The following is a 20600-nucleotide window of genomic DNA, read 5'->3' on the forward strand; positions in this document are numbered from 1 at the left end:
CAGAAATGCAATACTTAAAGCACACCCAAGCACGTACAAGTCCCCCTGCTACTAAGTGTTTTTCAGAGTGCAGCACACACCACTGCTAGAGCCTCCCTTGGCACTCTGGCAGGAAAAGGACTCAGAAAACAACTCCATCACCTCCTCATGGCTGTATTTTCTCCTTATAAACATATTTCTCTCCTGTGCTATTAAACAAACTGCATTCCATCTCCCCAGATGGCATAGCAATAACCAAGTTCAAAACAGCTGTTCTCAAGTGTAACATTTGTCCTTTTCCCTTCACCTGCCCAGCTGTGAAAGAAAGTTTGAATCAATCTTCACGTTTACTACACTTGGAAAATATTTTCTAGAGACCTTATTTTTGGTTGCTTTACAGCAAATTCTGCAGCTTAAGCACTAAAGATACAAGTGACAATGTAACCATTCCCATATGGTTTAATCATGGTCACTGGAAGCTACTTTGAAAAAATATACGAACACATGCAGTATCATTGACCTCTTCATGCAGCATAAGATCCTTATCAAAATTCCAGCAGGCAGAGACCATGAAATCAGAAATAAATATATTGTCAGCACATGAAAATACAAAAGTACTCCTATGTCAGCAAAAGCTCTACTTAAAAACTCACAAATATTTACCCGCTTATCAATGCTTTTAAGGTTTTCCCACTGTAGGTAAACAGTCTCTAGCACAGGCTAACTACTACTAGGATTTCCTATTTCTGCAGTACTGGCACTATCATGGTTACATCTGATCACTGGTGACCTCAAGAACATTAAAAAATTTTACAGAATAAAGAACTGTAACTCCTCTTTATCTTCTACTTTTACATCATTGACTAAGTAATTCTTTCTACTTCACTTCATTATTCTTCTCAGCAAAATTTTAATTTGCCCATTAGACCTCTCTAAAGATTTCTGACAAACATTCTTCATGAGGTACCATAAGTTACATAATCACTGCAGCTCTTTACCCATTAAAAATACAGTGAAGTTTTCGTTCTAATTTAGAAACTTCTCTCATCTACACGAAGAATCAAAAACTAGTTTTCAAAGTCACCAGGTACAGATTCTATATTTACAAGAAAACCATATTCTACATCAATAGACAAAGAAGATATTCTTGCAGATATCCCCGAGAGATGAGAATTCTACAGCTTCATTTTGTGCAGTGTACAAATTACAGGCACAGATAACCTCACTAAAAAGATCTTCTCCTTTACCTTCTCTGGCAAGATTCTCTACCTAATTAAATTTCATCTTAGTCTTTGAACCTGGCCACTGCCCTGTGAGTAATAGAGATTTGGAAGAAAGCAGTGTTCTAAATTAATGATTTTCAAGCTCTGAACTTAGTCGTAATTCTTTTGGGGGAAAGAACTAAAATGAAGTTGTTGAAGGCCAAAGTCCTGGCAGGCAGAGATCATGTAAAAAACTAATAAATTTTGCCTCCTTTTCTTTTCCTTATGCAGATTAGAAAGTATTGACTTGCTATTACGTTTGTTCTCTTAGGCAGGCAAATGTTACTGTACATAATCCTTGTTCAGGTGGCATAAATTAATGCTAATGACAAAATGATCCATATCTTTCCTCCTCTTACCTCTTTGAGCCTTAAGTTCCTTAAGACCTCTTCCATCTCTCCCTACACTTCCTTTATGTAGGTTCCCTTTCTGTTTTTCAGGGAATATTGACTACAAAATCAATTAGATTTTCCAGTAACAAATTCTCAACCAAATGCATCCAGTTTCATTCCCATATCACAAAGGACCCCTCCACACAATTCTGTGTGCAGTGGAGAATCTGGTGATACCACTTTTTTCCAAGTTGCCAATGCTTTATTGAGGAACAGACCTGATTAAAGACTAATAAAAAGAACAGTTCACAAAAAGCTTCTATAAATAGCTGTTAATCAACACAGCCTGTGTTACTGCTAAACATCCAAAGACTCTTTGACAGCATTAATTTAATTTTTGCTCATATTTTCTGAGAATTTTTCCCATACTTGGTAGGGTATATGTATCCCCACTGGATGCTAGTAGATAGTATTTTCCTTTGAAGTCAACTCTGTCAACAACCACAGCTCCCTGGTGTTTAGCCTGGGAGGGATAAAAGCACAGGTTAATGAGCTGTTGTTGTTCTATACAGTGAAGAATTTCTAGAAGTGCTGTAGTCCATTCCAGAGACAGAAGTTCCAGCTTTGCTAAGTGAAGGTGCCAGTTACTTTAAAGCTGGTTCTCTTAATCCACCACCAGGACTCTCAATTTACCCTTTTAATGTCATTATAGACTTAGAACTAATCCCAAAGTGCAAGCAGCAACACATAGGACAAAAGGGAACTTTAAAATCAGGATAGGCTATGGATTCCTCATTTGACATACTGACACAATGAATAGCCATCTTTTAATCCTTAATTCTCTAACTCTTTCAGCTGCACGCTATTTAAGTGCCTAGCTGTAAATTGGATTAAGGCCAAAAACGTACCACTGCAGTTTCTTCACCCTATCCTAGAAATGCAAACTTGCTTTAAACACTCAGTCTGCTACTGGTTTAAAAGCACTTGTCCTTTATATGAAGTGTTTTCAATTTTCTGCCAGCCACAGGACTTCTCCAGCACTTCTTTTCCACAACAGGCTGCATTAGCTCCTACTCAATGTTCTTAACAATTGCGTACCAGCACTTCAACCTTGTTTGGCCTTTCTGCACATTATCCATCCTGCTGAAGAAAAAGAACTCAATATAGAACCATTTGAAAAATAAAATTACCAAAGCAGAATCCTCAGCATTACCACATCTCTACAAGATGCCTCTCCACTTTCACAGCATGTAACATTTTTATAAAAAAGGGTTCACCTTTCACATCAGTCTCTCTGGTATCTTTCAATGACTTGAAGACTAACGGTATTTAACTTCAAAACAGACCAAAGAAAAAAGGAAATTTTCTTCAAATTAAGCATATAGGTATCTGATTTAAGCAATATATTTTAGGACGTCTATTTCAAAATATATTTTTAATTTTATTCATTTTTATTTGAAAAATAGCAAAATGTTTAGAGCATTATTATATTTTTTTCCAATTGATCTAAAAGCTAAGTTATCACTGCAAATAAATCAAATCAATTCTAACTGGCATCTCCAGCATTAAGAAACATGCATGAAGGCCTTAGCTACAGTGATTAAATTCTTCTGACTCTCTATGCAACAGAGTTAAAGATGCTTAGAAATCAAACCCAAACAACCAGAAAAGCAACTCAAAACTTGTCTTCATGCTACAATTACCCAGTGAAGGATCCCATTATTGCCTAAATTCTTCAAGATTTGTTTCCCCACATGGAATTTCTTCCTTATCAGCAAGAGATGTATATGCATTGTAAAATCATCTATGAATGCAGCAGTCAGGTATTAGCCTGGGGAGAAATGGTTTAATTACACAAGCCAAATATTAAAAAAAAAAACCCAAAAAAAAAAAACCAAAAAAAAAAAAAAAAAAAAACCAAAAACCCTGGAATGTAAAAAAAAGTAACCTGGGTGGTTTTGAGTAGTTTTGAAATGTGTGGGTTTTGATTAAATACTCGGTTTGAAGAAATTAAAATTAATTTTATGGCCACAGTAGTGAGCTGACACGAAGAGTCGGCTCCTACCTACACTATCACTATGCTGTAACTGACTATACAGGCATGAGAAATAGACCTCTTCCCCGCCTGTGCTGATAACGGCTAGATACCCAGGTGAGATGTGTGTCTCCAGAGAAGAGCAGGCGCGGGGACAGCGCGGCAGCGGCGGGGACACGGTGGGGACAGCGCGGCAGCAGCGGGGACAGCGCGGCGGCCGCGGGGACACGGTGGGGACAGCGCGGCGGCCGCGGGGACAGCGCGGCGGCGGCGGGGACAGCGCGGCGGCCGCGGGGACACGGCGCGACCCCCGCTCCCGCGCCCCGCCCGCCCCGCAGCGCCCGCGGCCCGCGCGCCCCCTGCCGGCCGCAGCCGCCATCCCCGCGCTGCGCAGCAACCGCGGCCTCGGCTGGGCAAAACAGGGAAATCCGCTCCGCCGCATAAAAATCACCCTTGGTGCATTGCCCCTCTTGGTCCTGGTCTGCACCACCACCCAGTAACCCCCTGGCGCTACGCCAGAATACGGAAAACTGCTGCCTTTCACCACGTGCCCCAGTACTGCAGGCAGAAGCCACTTGCTTATGCGTACATGCTAACTTGGTCCATATGGTTTTGCTTCCTCCTCTGTCCTTCACAACGCAAAAAACATTTCATCCTATAGTGAAAATGTAAATCTTCCCTAACGAAAAGGCGAGCCAAAGGAAATCTGACTGGGGAGCTTGCCTCACAGTGACAGCACAAGCATGCAGCCTCCCAACTGGATTTGTGCCATCCTTAGTCATGCACAGCTGGTGTTTGCTCACTAAAATACTCTGTTCATAAACAAGCAATCCCTACCCTATTATTGCTGCCATCTATTAATTCAACTTGTTTCTACTACAATAAATTGTCTCTGGCCAGGCAGCTTTCATAAATAGTCATTCTAGTCTGAATATGAATTGTCCTGGCACAAAACCCAAAAATTCTTCCCAAGTGCTCCTAGGGGAGCACAACTGACTGCTGGTACATCAAAAGAATGAAAAGAATCAGCTGTCAAACTAAGCAAGCAATTAACAATAGAACACAAGGGTAAAACTTTAAGTTATTTCTTAACACAAAAAGAACACTGTATAGATTTATAGGCCTTGGTACAGGCCCAAGAACTTATATATTTCTTAACTAATCCATCTACAACAGGTAACCCAGGGAACCAAAAAAACTAATATGGCTAGGAAGGCATAAGAGGCTGCCCTGCTTGTCTTCCCTGGCTCTGAATCAAGAAACAAAACCAACCAACCAAAAAAAAAACAAAACAAAAAAAAAATCCACCAAACTACTCTGTCTTGGACATGGCATCTAGGCATCTAAATGAACTTCTGTCTTGAATTATTTACCCTGTAACCATGAGGTAAAAATACGCAAAGCAGACTGAGCACCAGCATGCAAGACGTTGAACACTGAAATTCTAATCCTGGCTCTGCCAACAACACTGTGTGACCATGACAATGTCCAAGGCTCTGCTGATGGCTTAGTACTTCAGGCCATCACTACAATAACTGAAAAAGCTGCCATGTTAAAAAAAAAATTAAAATACATATATCAGTAGAAACAGTGGGGGTTTTGTTGTTTTTTTCACTACAGAAGGTAGATTTTTAAAAAATGGAAGGATGTTTTCTTTTATCAAGAGGACAAAAAATCCTTTACACTTTGGTAATCTTCCAATTTATGATACACCAAACAATAAGATGTCACAGCAATCACTGAAAGTAGCAAGAATCTAATCCCATCTCCTCTTAAAGGAGAGCATCTTTCACAGATCTCACTCACCAGAAAACAGATGTTTTCAATAGTCTTTAACCTGTTTTAGCTTAGAAAAAGAACACCAGTGACAAGCATAGAACTTGTAACAGACTATGAAGGAAGCACAGACCTTTATAGTCATCACCTTTATTTTCCTCCACAATTCCTTTCTTTCCTCCTTTAAGCAGTACATCAAGTTCAAGATCAGTTTCTATCAATTTGTGTTTTGTTTATAAGAGAAATAAGGGCAGTTAATGAAGTTGCAGGGACCTTCTGAAGCTCTGATCAACTAACAATCATTACTGCTTCTTCTGAAAGAGACGAACTTACAACAGCAATGAATGAAACAAAAACCATGGCAAGGTGAGGCACCATCAATAGTCACTAGACGTAAAATAAAGGCATCGATTGCTGCATACCTGAGGACAAAGAAATTCACTATAAAATACAGCAGGAGGCACCAATGGACTCTGAAAAACAACCTCCTTATTTACTTCATTCACCATTGCAAAACTGAAAATTGCAATGATTTATAGAATTCAGAGCACTGGACAGTTCCAGTCTGGAACAAGGTCACAGAGATTTTAATTTTAAAACCTTATCTCACAAAATTAATGAACTAAAATCAATGTGAGTACACAAATGAACAAACGAGCAACTTCAAGCCCAAAGGTTAAAAATAAACATAATGCATGCCATTAATTATCTTAAGGAAAGTAAACCACAGAAGAAAAAATATATTAATGCATGAACCAACAAGAGAGTTGTTTATTTAATCCACTTTAATTTCATACTTTCTAACTTGAAACTACATCAATGCACCATTTCACCACAGTAACAGCTTGCTAACCTGTGAGCACCAGTTCACACAATTCACAGCTATTTCATCAATTCCAGCTGCTCTTCATTATTTAACATCCACCAGATGCTGGCCTCCAACTTCACACACCACCACATAATTGTAACATCTAAACTCCTAAAAAAGGGCATAATCCCAAAACTTGTGTATGTCAAAATTACAAAGAGATACTTTATCTAAAGATATTTTAAATGCATAAAACTCCATGTTTGAGAAGTATCAGACACCATCTAAAAAGCCCATAAGCTAGTACAGAAAGTTATGTGCAACTGGTTCACACTGTTTCCATGGAGCTACTCAGTGACCATCCCACAACACAGATCACATTGCAGAGTTGTTTTTAGGGTTTTCTTTTGCAAAAGTATTAGAGCAAATGCCATGTTTTAAACTTGATTAGAAGGAACCATTTAAACAGTTCTGCTTTTCAACATGACAGATTTTTCTCTGAGATCCAATTATTCCAACAGCCTATTTAAAACACAGAATGAAAGACTGTGAAATAACAAGATCAGATGCCATCACAAAGAGTGCATACTTCATATAACAGCTTTAAACACTCTTCTTATTAAATGTGACTGAGTTTATGGAAATATTTTTAAATCTTTTACAAAATTCCTCCAGGAAGTTTGCAGATTGCATGTAGCCTCACTCCTACCTGTTGCTTTTTGTTTTACTTGTCTTTTACAACAGGAAGATGCTACACTTGCCTGATTAAAGTACTCGAGTACACTTTGTATTTAATGTTTTATGAGTACAAAGCCTGCATCATACACCCTCCCATTGCAAAGGAGACTTGCTTCTGAGTTTATCTGCGTGGCAATAATGTGCACAATGGAACTACTCCCAGTCTACCAGCAGGTGGACATAAAGAACACCTGTGGTTTTTACTCTTGAATGGCTTCTACCATCTATTTATAGTCCAGGCAACAGTTTTAGTAATACTGAGCTGGGAAATCACTCAAAAATTTTTACTTCCAAGCTTTAGGGAAGATACATAGTTTTGGGGGGTTTTCACCTTAGCTGTTTATAAAGTATTTTGATACAAAATTTCTCCAGAAACAGTAAATCTGTGAAGCTATAAAAAAATGGTTTGGACACTATTCAGCACAAACTCCAATTTTTTTCAAGTCAGTGTTCTGAAGTGGTAGAATTATTTATTGTCTCCAACCTACAGAAGCATTCTCCATGACATCTATACATCCTTCCAGAATTGCAGTTCAACTCAGTGACGCACCAGGGAAAGGACAGAGCCAAACCCAGAAGCAGGATGAGATCTACTAAGTTATTCATGGTACTGATAAAATATAAACAAACTGACAGAAACTCAAAAGCCCACCAAAAAAAAATAGAAATTAACTAAATAAAAGCATTAATTACATTAAGTGTATGCAACTGCCCTCAGCAGTAACCACTTAATTTATGACACACATCTCACATTAAGGCTGATAATGAAATGTTCACCTACCGAATCATTTGCTGCTAGGGCGAGGGCTATATTTACTGTAAGGAAGAAGAGGAGGAAAAACAAAAAGATTAAGTGCAGGAAAACTTAATTCCTAAATATTAAGAATGTTATCACTGCTAACAAGAGAAAACATTCAGTAATTATGCCGTGCAATAGTTTTGTTTATATAATTTATCTGAAATTCAGTTGTTCATCTGAACCATCAAATTTATCCTCATGGTAATACACAAGAATATAGATCTCCTTCACAATATTACTAATTAAAACATTAATTTTAAAAGGCTGTCCATTACAGATACATGTAAATGCTTCATTTACATTTCCAATATCTTATTTAATGCTTGTTGAACCCTGATTTTTTACTTTTAAATGCACAGGAATGAACTCACAGTTTTAATTATTATTTATACATGTGTTAAATTTTATGTAGAAATTACACAGAGATACCAGTTACAAGAATTTAAATTCAGGTATTTGTTTGCAGACACGAGGAGAGTAATCTGAATTTGCTTTTCAAATTATTTTCATTTTGTAAACTGTCAATTGATGAACAGGTATTTGGTATTTTTAGTAACCTACAACAACCAGTCTATGTATTATAATGATATACCTTTTGATGGTTAAGAAATACAAGTTTTAACTGTTTTGCATGTCTTTGTACAGGTAGGTGTATCCTGTGTATAGGATGGACAATAGCTAAATAGAAAAAAAACACTTTTTTTTAAGAACAGTTACTTTTGGTACAGATATCATATTAGTCTGTTCTAGAAATTATTACTCAGTCTGTTTCAAGCATGGCTGAACTACAAACCCCAAAATTATACATCAAGAGCTACATCCATGTGTTATCCACAACACATGTAGATGAAGAGCAGACATCCTTCAACTAAAGAATAAGTCTTCTACAAAGAAAGAGATCTTTAAACACATTTCTAACACTTTACAGAGGTCTTTTCCAAGAACTTTACTTTCAGTGTCATAGTATCATAGGATGGTTAGGGTTGGAAGTAACCCTAAGGATGACCCAGCTCCAAACCCCTGCCATGGACAGGGACACCTTCCACTGGACAAGGTTGTCCAAAATCCCATCTAACTTGGCCTTGAATACTTCCAGGGAAGGGACAACCACCCTTGTCTGGGCAATCTGTTCCAGTGTCTCACCACCCTCACAGCACAGAATTTCTTCCTAGCAGCTAATCTACATCTGTCCACTTCTGGTTTAGAACTATTCACCCTTGTCTTATCTGCCCATATAAAAAGTCATACTCCTTCCTTTTTGTAAGCCCCCTTTAATTACTGGAAGGTTCTCAAAGAGTCTCCCTGAAGAGACTCTTTAAGAGTTTCTTCTCCAGGCTAAACAAGCCATATCTCTCAGCCTGTCAGCAGAGGTGCTCCAGCCCTCTGATCATATTTGGACTTGTTGGACACGCTCTCACAGGTCCTTCTTATGCTGGGGGACCCAGACCTGGACGCAGTGCAGCCATCCAGCCAATTCCTAATCCACCAAGTGGTCCATCCATCAGCTCCCAGTCTCTCCAGTTCAGAGACAAGGATGTCATGTCATTTGTTAGTGACAAATGTTTTGCAGATATCCAGGTTGATGATAACAGTCATTCTTCTCTCAACCACTGTAAGAAGGCACAATAAATGGTTTTTTGCACATGTTGGCACAACAAATCCTTTTCCATTCTCTCATTTATTTAAGTTTAAATCGATTTCTGCAGTACTGGTAACCCATGTACCATCTTATTCTACCACCTAGGAACAGGTGGTAGAGAAAAAATTAGAGAAAAATTAATTCAAAACCTAACAGTGGAGTTGAGAGAAGAGTTCAAGGTACTTCACAAAGCTCTGATCAATTTGTGTGGTTTTAAGTACTGCTTCACTTTTTCTTTATAAAGCATCTACATATGTAGTTGAGAAAATTGAAGAGTCCTGATCTGGAAACTTTCTAAATATCAGTATCCTCTACAGAGAAAGGCACTGCATAGGCACACCTAAGCAGCCAGGGAAGGAGGAACAGTGTTGTTGCACTAACATATGATCCCTTTCACCTCAGCCTACATCACCTCTGAAGATGCCTTGATATCTCAGGACAGTGCTGCACTATTACAAAAATATAATTTCAAAGCTAAATTCACACCAAAGTTAAAGCCAAGGTTTCTGTATCCAAGTAAATTCCCAATGGCTGCAACAGGACTTGTCAGAGGTGAAGTGTTATGGAACCCAATCACAAGGTAATGACACAAGCACCTAAATATTCCATACAAAATACTATAAAATGCACAAAGGAAATTATTTAAAAAATAAAGAAACCTTACCCTTACCTGCTGTTGTTGATTTTCCAACTCCCCCTTTTCCAGAAGCCACGACCACCACCTGCTTAACCCCTTCTATGGGCTTCTGCTTTGGCAGCCCTCGCGACAGGATCCGCGCACGTTTGTCCCTCAGAGCCTCATCCCCAGAGCTTGAGAACTAACAAAACCAAAAAGCAAGTAAATGCATGTGCACCAACCCGCAGTTCTCGCAGAGAAAGCTGACAGGAGGAAACCTACATGCACACTGAGAAATTTTCACCACTTGTCTAGAGAAACATTCTGCACAAGGGCTCTCCCAAAGGGAGTCTGCTTCACAGGCAGGAAAGGACTGGGCCAACTTAAAATAACACCAGTCATAATTTTTTGACACTTAAATATGCTTGATCTTAACAGTCAAAGATAAAAAAATGCATTGAAATAAACCAAAACGCTGCTTAAAAGTCGGAAGCTTTGTGAAACAGACTCGACTTGGCGGTCTTTTCGGTACAGCTGTTTCAGGCACAACAATTAGAGTAACAGCGCAGGAGCCCGAGGTGCTGAGGGCAGGCGCTGTCCCTGCCCTGAGCCGTGCCACAGGAGAGCCACACGCGGGGCCCCCACGGCTGGACGAACGGAGCAGCTGAGCCGAGCATCCCGTCAGGCAGCGTCCCACCTGCTCCCGGCTGGCACAGCGGTACCGCCTCGGGCGCTTAGCACCGCGCACTGCTCCCACCGAGTTCAGGCGAGTCGGGTAAAAAGCGGGCAGAGACCGTCCATCTTCCTCTCCTCCCGGCCCAGCGCTGCCCCAGACCGGGCCCCGCCGCCGACGCCTGCAGCGATCGCATCCCCTCCGGCAGGGACTCAGCTGCTGAACCGGCTGCCGTAGGACACGGCCCGGCAGGGCACCCGCACACGGACAGATCGTCCCGCCTGCCGCCCCACGGCAGCCCCGCAAGCACAGGGACAGCCCAGCCCGGCCCTCGCCCGCCCCGTTCCGCTCCCGTCTCACTCACCGCGGAGCCGGCGGACGGAGCGGCGCAAGCGGCGGGCGCGCAGCCCGGGCGGCCCCGCCGCGCCGCGGGAGCTCTCCCGCCGCCGGCGCCGGGCAGGAGGCGGGCGGCGCGCAGCGCCCAGCGCCAGGCAGCGCCTCCCATGCCCGCAGCCGCCCCGGGCGCGCTGAGATGGCGCCGTGCGGCCGCGCCTCGGCCCGCCCCCCGCGCCACGCTCCGCCCGCCCGCTACCGGGGCTGGCGCTGGGTGGGCTCGGCAGCCCCGGGCCGGCGCGCAGCCTGCGGAGCTGAGGGTGCGGCGCCGAGAGGTACCGCGGCTCCGGAGCTGCGGGAAGCGCCCCGCGCCCTCCCGCCGAGCAGCGGCACTGGGAAGCAGCAGCACGGAAAGCAGATCCCTGCCGCTGTCTGTAAGGCACCGGGGCCGCGGGCTCAGCACCGAGTGACCGCACGCAATGCAAACTTGCTCGGGCTAATTCCTCATTATGCTGCAATTGTTCCAGCAGAGGCTCGTTCTGGCGCTCCCTGCAGTGCTCCTTCGGCTCGTCGGTGCCTTCTGAGTTCTCATCTTGGCCCGCAAAATGTTTGGGCAAGAGCTCGGGCCCCTCTTGGTTTATGTCCTTTACAAATATTATAAATGCATCCCATTTCCTCCTTTAGATCGTTACGTAAAAGAACAAAGAGACCTGTAGCCGAGACAGGTGCCACCTGTTTGGTGCTTTCTTTGCTTATTTTGATTTGGATTTTTTGGTTGGTCGGGTTTTTTTTTTAAATACTAAAGCACAGAATCTCAGAAGTTGGAAGGCCACCACCATGGATCATCTGGTCCAACCTCCTTGCTCAAACAGGGTCATTCTAGAGCACATGCCGCAAGATTGTATCTAGATGGTTCTTAAATATTTCCAGTGAGGGAGACTCCACAGCCTGTCTTTTTATCAGATTTTTATTTGTTAACAGATTTTATCTTGTTATCTTTTATCTTTATTAACAGATTTTTATCTGTTCCAGCGCTAGGTCAGTTTTTCTTCCTCAAATTCAAGTGAAACTTCTGTGCATCAGTTTCTGCCCATTGCCTCTTGTCCTATTGTTTGGCACTGATCATTGTTCTGGTGATCGTTTTGCTCTTCCATCCAGTTTACCCTCACTCAGTAAAAGTTCATCAAAACCCATTTCTGTTCCTTATGTCACGTGAGATTTGCTTAAAGTTTTAAGACACATCATCTCCCACGTCTCTCCCACCTGCAAGCCTTGTAACCACCTTGTGGAAGGAAATTAGATTGGTTTGACATGATTTGCTCTTAAAATTCCATTAACAGTCCTTATTCAGCAAGTGATATTATAGAAATAATTCAGATCTCAGCAATTTCAGGTCATTAGTTTGCAAATATAAAATACAGTGTAGACAGTCATTTGTTGGTGTCAGTCGTAATATGTAACGGATCAGAGGATTTTACATCAGTTTAAAGTGTTATTATAATATTTCTTTCACAGTGAACAGAATTTTCACCATTTTAAATGTTTCTTTTTAAAATTATATTATTAAAAGTTCTAATCAAGCATTTTGCTAAACCCCACTATTTCCAAAGGCATGTTCCAATGCTCAGCTACAAGACATAAATCACAATGCTGAAAATAGGGGGTTTTTTCCCCTATCCTTGAAGTGATTCTCATTCAGCCTACATTTTTGATGTACCAACATGAGCGTATTTTGCCTATCTACAGACACCTGAAGAGGTCAAATCCTTTCCCAATCATTTACCCTACTGTCAAACTAAACTGAAAAAGAATCCTGAAAACCAACAAGCTGCTTTGTTTTGAAACTATGATACAGACTCCAGGGCTTTTTTTCACTGCCTCTGGAAATCATGTTACCTCTTGCATTGCAGGAAATTTGCATAATTGTTTTTCCTGCCTGGAGCAGCTGGAGGCAGTGTTAAAGTGCAAGATCCCATGCACGTCACATCAACGGACTCAGTACTGCAGGATCACAGCTAGGCACACACTTGAGATATGGGTCACTTCAAGGTCTTCACAGAGAAAATAACGTGGTGAAAACGTACAATTCACTTCTTCATTTTGACAAGAGCTCCAACACCAACAACAATAATAAGAAAATATTTTTGTGAGGTTTTGTAAAGCTGATCTAGCACAAGCTAAAATTGAGCTAACAATCCTCAATATTTTTAGTTTTGATAATTTCTACTAGCACTAGTTTGTTAACTACCCTGTTAGCAGGGTAGCTAACATGGCAGTAGGTTGTATTGAATATGAGTATGAAATGTTGTATTTGGCCATTAGAAAGGGAATCAATCCATTTACTCAGCAATACAGCAGACATTTTCAAAATGCCTTAACTTCAGTGGAATACACTGCAGCTTGGTTGGGTAGTGTTTCTATTTCTACTAATTGTGAAGACAATTTTATGGATTGTACACTTCTCACATTTGCTTTTGGCTTCCCATTTAAATTTTAACATTTGAAAATATTGTTCTATGTTGTTTGACTGGTATATTATTGCACATCACACAGCACAACATACAGTGGTAAAATATGAATCTAGGAAAATGCAACCAAAAATTTACAACATTTTTACTGCCAGACTTGAGTTTTGATGAAAACTACAGATAATCTCAGCATCTTTCAGAAAGTTCCACTTCATACTTTTGAAAAGTGTAACAAAATTAAAGACACAATATTTAATTTTAGTGCAAATTGATAATGTTTTCTCTAAGTAAACGTAGGAAGTTGTTTCATAGACTCTAAATTGCTATTCAACCTGTACAATAATATGATAAAAATAGAACTGATTTTTGTGTGAAATTAGATTGCCTTGTGTTTAAATATATTCTTTCTCTACCCAAAATCAATTAAGAGTATGCAGGCATAGCTAGGAAAGATTCATTGCCAAAATAACTCCAAAATTTAAAAATTAAATAATATTTGAAAAATGTCTTTGTAGATAATTAGATTGGTTTGTGTGTAAGTGACTTTAAAAAAAAATAGTACCACATTAATAACATAGTAACTGCAAACTCATTCTCATACAAGCTATTTATTTCAGACACAATTTGAACTAGAAAATATATTAAAGAATAGCAAAAGAAAGATTCTTCAGAACCAAGGGGTCATTTTAGCTTTATGACCAGGCCTGCAACCTTTGGCCACAGAGGTACACCACTGCATACTAGTATGAGTGTGTGTGGCATGGGGGTCACAGATTCTGGGGTTTTTCCCCCCCGGCAGGTTGGCCAGCCCTGGTTACCTTTAAGATAAATAAGTTTAAAATTATGCTTTTTCTCTTTTTTTGTCATGTGGTGATAATTACTTGGTTCAGGGCTCTGCCCTGGTTAATGAGCCTTGGGCTCTCAGCATTACTTCTTGGCTCAGCCACTAATGCGTCACTGTGCCTTAGGATAGCTGCCACCTCCTCCCTTTGGCAGCTCTGAGGCCATACTGGAGCATGTTCTTGCCAAAACAGCATTTTCCTGTGGGGCTGACAAACTGTATCAGGCTGCAGAACAATCCAAGCCAAAATGCCTACCGGTGTGAATTCTTTGTTTTATCTTTGCTGTGCTCCTCATGGAAGTTAAACCAACTTCCACATTGCTTTACTTAATGCTGAAACACTGGGCCATGGTGGCATACCTGGGGCAACAGGCTCCAGATATATCAATAAGGCACATCTCAAAAATGCGTAAATAGGGAATTTCAGGCATTAGAGGAGAAAAGAACTGCAGGCATATATGAGGAGAACTCTTCTGTGTCATGATATTACCTCTCTGTCATTCACTGGAATTTTTCTTCTAAAATCCTTTTCCTGCTAGGCTTTGACCAAAGTCAACATCACTGACATCACTGCATGGAAGCAGTTATGCCCAACTTGCTGCAAAGTAAATTTGGCTCAAGGGATTTTAACAGATTCTGATTTCAAATATCTATTCAAAACAAGGCACAAAGACCTAAGTTTTCATATAAAATATTACCTAGTTTAAGAAGAAATTTCTGTTTATTATGTAGAAGTACTTGAAAATGCAACACCTTTAACAAGCACAAAGAAAACACAAGAAACAGTAAAAACTGAATAACTTTTCTTTATCATGTTTATTAGTATTGCCAGTAAATTTGAGACCACATAAGTAGCTTCATCTAATGCGAAAGCTTTGCCAAATCTAAAACTGAAAAGAAATTGTTTGCTTTCATTAAGTTTCACTAAAGGAAAAAGAAGATCTTGAAGTGTTGTTATTATAGCACAAAAGTTCTATTGTCATTACATTACTAGAGTTTCATACCTCCTTGATGTTTCCCGTAGGCATCTCCTCTAGGCACTGACCCTTCCTTGTCCTTGCAGCAGCCAACTGACTCCAATTCCCCTCAACCAACCAATCCACTCTTTTATAACACTCTTCTGATTGGCTACAGCTGTGGCCTGTTAACATCAGGCCCACTCCTAATCTTTTATAATTAACCCAGCTGCAACTCTTTAGGGGGTAAGATTACTTTCTCTATTACCTTTATTTACTTATATTCTATCCCCCTCTGTTGCAGTGCGGTTTCCTGTTTGACCTGTCCCAGCCCCTTCAGGTGTGCCAACCTTTCCCCCTCCCCCTTTTTGCCCTCCTGCCTAAGAGCTGTCCATCAATCTTAACATTCCAACAGGGCATCCTATGGTTGGCAGATGCTCCTCAGGTCCGGGCTCATTGGCCTGTCCAAGTGTCTGTATCCTGGGACCCTTCCCCTGCTCACACCTGGTTGGCCCTCACCTGTCCCTCCCCCTGTCCCCGGGGCTTAAAAAGGACACGAGAACGTCTGGCCAGGGTGTTTGTCTGGGAGCTGTTACCATGCTCAGGGGCCTACCATGCTGAAATAAAGCTCTGGATTAAAGACTCTATGACAGAACCCGCTTCTTTTCTCTTCATTGTCACCTGAACCTTTTCCACCAAAGGTAAACTGAGTTCCTATTTTGCCTGGATTTGTTCCGAGTGCCCAGCTGCAGCACCCACCTGGCCAAAGGTATCTCTGTGGTGAAAACACCACAGCTGCAGCCTTTGGTCCAGCAGCGAGGCCAGACGAAGCCAGGCACATCCCACCTGGAAACGTTTGGGGTTTAATATTTAATACCCCTACATTGAAGAACTGATACCAATTTAGTTTATATGTAGCTTTCCTGTGGAATTTTAAACAATGTAGTCTTTCACAGTCAAGAAGAGATGAAAACCTTATTTAAGTTTTTACTAGACTCTTCTGAAGTCAGTCATCAAGTTCTTTAGGTTAACATTGCTTTCTATAGTAACAGTCACATCACAATGAAAATGCAGCTTATATTACAGCAATTTTTCCAACCTTTAGGAAGTGGTGCAGAAAATTAAAGGAATATGCCCTTCTGTAACAAAGCCATGTCATTTTTCTTAGGTACCTTATATATATAGATGATCCCTGCATGAATGGAATTAACACAAATTAACAGTATTTCCACATCTGAAGATAAAAACAAAGGTTTTGAAACTATTCCTATATATTTTACCAACATTGAAGGAAGACTGGCATTTTTTCTCTTTTCTTTTTTCATATATTTTATTTTAGTAATGGAGATAAATTGCTATGATAAGTCTCAGGGGTAGAAAGGGTCCTGTTGCTTTAGACAGTGTACGAATACAGAATAAAAAAAGATGGTGACTTTTCTAGAAGCTTCAGTAAGCCATTTGACACTGCAGATCTGAGTCAAAATGACATTCACAGTTTCAGTTTCTGAAATTACTTTAATTCTGCTCTTCATTCATTTTTCTCAGTAACAAGCTTGTTTTACAGGAAACATTTTTGTTAACATCAGAACCCTGAGCCTAAAGAAATTTTATGTAGCAAATCAATCTTATTTGATCAAAGATGCTGATTGAAACATATCAATTTTTACTAGGTTTTGTGTCATTATTTTTAAAATCTGGGTAATGTTCTAAGCCAGTTCAGTTTTGCTCCATAGCCATTCAGTACTTTTCTCATAAATCCCTGCAGTAGCAGTGCAATTTCAGAAGGCACCAATAAACTTGGGATATGTATGGACCATTTACATAATTCTGACAACCTTACACAATTATAGCAGCCTGCTCCAGAGGTTTGTGTGCCAGGACCAATCTCAGCTGAAAATAAGCGTGACCCAAGAACACTTGTTGTCAGTGCCCCCTGTATAAAGCATTGTCACGTGGAACTGCAGGGCACTCTATCCTGCGAAGCTAGAGCGCCGATTCTTGGAACACAATCCTCTGGTTCATCCTCTGCTGTGAATGTAATAACTCTTCAAGGTTTTACACTGAGCCAGAGGTTCTTAACTGGTTCTTAACTGCTGAACTAGGAACAGAATATTTTTCTTAGTGAGCAAGCCCTGGCCAAAACTATGTCAGGGAGTAAAGGTGAGTTGCAGTGGCCAAGAGTATTTCCTGCTGTTGATTCTTAGTACAGTTGTAGCCTAGAGGTTCACCTGAAACTGAGCTGAATAATTCTCCAAGCTCCAGAGTGCATTATTTAGATCTTTGTTTTCTGTAACAGGACCTAAAATTTGTCATATTTGTGCTGGAATTTATCTATGGGCACCAAAATGAAGGATTTTTTAATCTGGATGTGGTCCTCACTGGAACTGTTACTATGAAGACATGATTATTTTTTGTCCTATGGGCAATGGAGTATCCAAGGAAAGATTGAACATCTGTAATTGATATTAAAATATCCTAAGTTACAGAGTAATTGTTTTATTCTGTTAATCATAAAAATGTAAGCCTCCAGCAGTTCCAAAAATTATCTGTGAAATAAAAAGCTCTGTAAGAAAATGTTATACCAAAAACTACTTTTCTATTTTTTTATAACTTCAAATATTGAAGATAAAGTGTTTCACTTCCATTCTGTAGCAGCAATTTAGCATCTTTTGTAAAAGAAAGAAACCATGACTCTTTGGCAGCTTAAAAAAAAACATAAACCAATCAAAGAATATGTGAAAAATCCTATCATTGCAATGCTTCTGAGCTATCTACTAATACATTAGTACTATCATCCTAAATTAATTCAGAAATATGCATTTAAAAAATTGGTGCTTTGAGAAAGTGTGAAAATTAAAAATTAATAAACAATTTTTGACACTACTCTTTGAAACATGTTAATCTACACTGGAAGTCATAGCAGGAAGCCACATCATTTCTTGACATGTTTATTATCTTATTTGACTCCATGAATATTCATTAGACTTTACAATCTTTTATTATTTAGCTCACTGTATTAAGCATTTGCTTTTTCCTCCCAAGATCACATTTTATGTATGTGGGTTAAAATAATGAAAGGTGTGTGTGTGAATATATATATATAATATATATATATAAAATGAAAGGATTTTTTTAACTATTGTATTACTGAAACAAACCATCAAAAACCAAAGGCTGATGGTAAATGAAAGTCTTACAGTTGCCATTTGTTCTAAGGGAAATGTGTTCCCAAAATATAATTTTAAGAAAAGCCCATAGATCAACATCATTTTATCAGTATATGATGTTGCACTATGGCAAAGTGAGGTATCAATTTGTGTTGCAATGCAATATTTTTTCATTGAAAGGAATAAAATGCCAAAATCTCTCAATCCCTGCTTGGCTCATAGCCGTGCTCTGGCAACCTTGCTGAAATATGCTGTGAAAGAGGTTGCTGTGTTCTGGAAACAACAGCGCCAACAACTCATAAATGGCAGACCAAGCATATAATTAGTGCCTCCTCAAACTCACAAATTTTATCATGATGTATGGCAAATAGCACTTGGGCTGACTTCAGAGGTTTGCCATTCAGAGAATTTCCTAATGACCTATCATTTGTGTGCATGCTTCCCTGAATAGCTATGGATCAGTATGCCTGAGGGGAAAAAATGATAGGAGCTGTGACTCAAGGAGAAAGCTTTTGGCCTGAAGCTGTGGTGAGTTTTACTTTGAAAGTCATCCATATAAATGAAAAAAAAAATTGACATGCAGCCTTATTATGCCTGCATACTCAACAGTAACTGGAGGCAAGGAGTCCTCCAGGTACAGAGAGAATAATAAATGACTCTTATAGTGTTTGTGAAAGGAACAGAAAAAGCCACATCTCATTTCATGTCCATTTTTAATAACGTGAGGCTTTATGTCAATACTCTGATGTTACACATGGCATCTACTGAAAACATGGAAGCTCAAGTTTCAGATCCTAGAAGATATTGACACATCTTTGTCTATAGCAACATCCTCATATTATCATCAAAATTTCTCACTGAAGATGAAAAAAAATGGGATTAAATAACACAACCCCATTCTGTAGTACTAATTGCTATTGCAAACGTGTTTATAAGATGAAGAGAGCAGTGATGCAGCAATACATAAGTAGAAGAGACATTAATTCCTTTACATGGGAGGGTTAGAGGAGTATGATGCAGCACTGATGGTAAGAAAATAAAGAATGTAGGAGCTGTGCTCTGTTGTGCCTGTTCTAAATACCTCCTCCATCAGGAGGAACCCAGTTTGCAAGACCACCTACATCAGCCAGGCATGGGTTAGCTCAGGGTCTGGAAGCAAACCAGACCCCCACCTGCCAGAGCAGTGCCAGGCCCTGAACTCGTGTGGTCAGCAGCTCCATACAGAGCACAGGAAGATGAAGCTGGCCTGGACTGGTCAGGGGTGCTCTGGGTGACCCCGCTGAGCTTGCTCAGGGATGGCAAACAGCTTGTACAGCTGTTGACTGTCACTGAGCTCTATTACTTCCATCCTGTTTGCTCCAGGCCCTCCGACCATAAGGGCCCTTTTCTAGCTCAGTGCTGGGTGCTGCTTCCATCACCACTGAGTCAGTACTGTCCTACACCCAAGTTGTTTTCATGTGCTCCTGCTGTGTAGAACCCAGTTCCCAAACTCAGTAGATCAGGGAAGCAAGTACATTTGGATACACCTGCAGGGATCAACCGTTAGGAATGTCAATACCATTCCTAATGGTAAGGCAGAAAACTGCTGACCTCTGAGGGACTCCTCATGGAGTCAGCTTCATGACTTTGTTCAGCCTCCCTCTGAATTCCAGAATTAAGAATGAGGTGTTGAAACTCAAGATTAGCTCTGCACAAGAAAGAGCATTTGGGCATATGGGATCAGCTCAATTCCATGAAAATAAAGAATAAACATATTGCTTCTAAGCAATAACACCACCATGTTACAGTGAGGGCCCATGGCATGTACTGCTCTGTTGATTCCATTGGAGCACCATACAGAAGTCCTTTTAACATTAATGCCTGTCAATCATACAGACAAAGATTTGGTTCAGGAGACTCCCAAGCAGGAAAAAACAGAGTAGCTAAATGTCACAGGCCCAATGAGAAAGAAACTAACACTGCTCTTACTTGCTTTAGGCAATCACAGTAAGCAAGCAGATTGTGTGTCTTTTATCTGGCTACGTTTTTCCCCTAATAGATGCAAATTTCCGCTTGTCAAAATAAAAACCAGTAATTGTATCTGACACAGCTTTCACATTGAATCTGTTATTTTTTTCAGAAGTTTAATTAACTTTTGATTGCTATAACACATTTCAGTGTCTGTTTTGTAATTGTATG

General features: G+C 40.3%; 1 protein-coding gene across 3 annotated transcripts in view; it reads right to left on the reverse strand.

Moving 5' to 3' along the window:
* Positions 1-11211, reverse strand: part of NUBPL (NUBP iron-sulfur cluster assembly factor, mitochondrial) — a 78033-nt gene extending 66822 nt beyond the window's left edge. Inside the window, exons 1-3 of one of the 3 annotated variants that reach the window (XM_071426928.1) lie at positions 11022-11211; positions 10039-10186; positions 7712-7746 (exon numbers count right to left, since the gene is read on the reverse strand). In XM_071426928.1, the coding sequence (XP_071283029.1) occupies positions 7712-7746; positions 10039-10186; positions 11022-11162 (324 nt within the window). In that variant the 5' untranslated portion in view covers positions 11163-11211. Of the gene's footprint in view, positions 1-7711; positions 7750-10038; positions 10187-11021 lie in introns of those variants that run through there. The other 2 variants (XM_071426929.1, XM_071426930.1) reach the window with 2 other exon arrangements.
* Positions 11212-20600: the final 9389 nt, after the last annotated feature.

Source organism: Agelaius tricolor, unplaced genomic scaffold (genome assembly GCF_023055355.1).
Source record: "Agelaius tricolor isolate 1412-34295 unplaced genomic scaffold, bAgeTri1.0.p SCAF_5, whole genome shotgun sequence".
In the NCBI taxonomy this organism is placed as follows: domain Eukaryota; kingdom Metazoa; phylum Chordata; class Aves; order Passeriformes; family Icteridae; genus Agelaius; species Agelaius tricolor.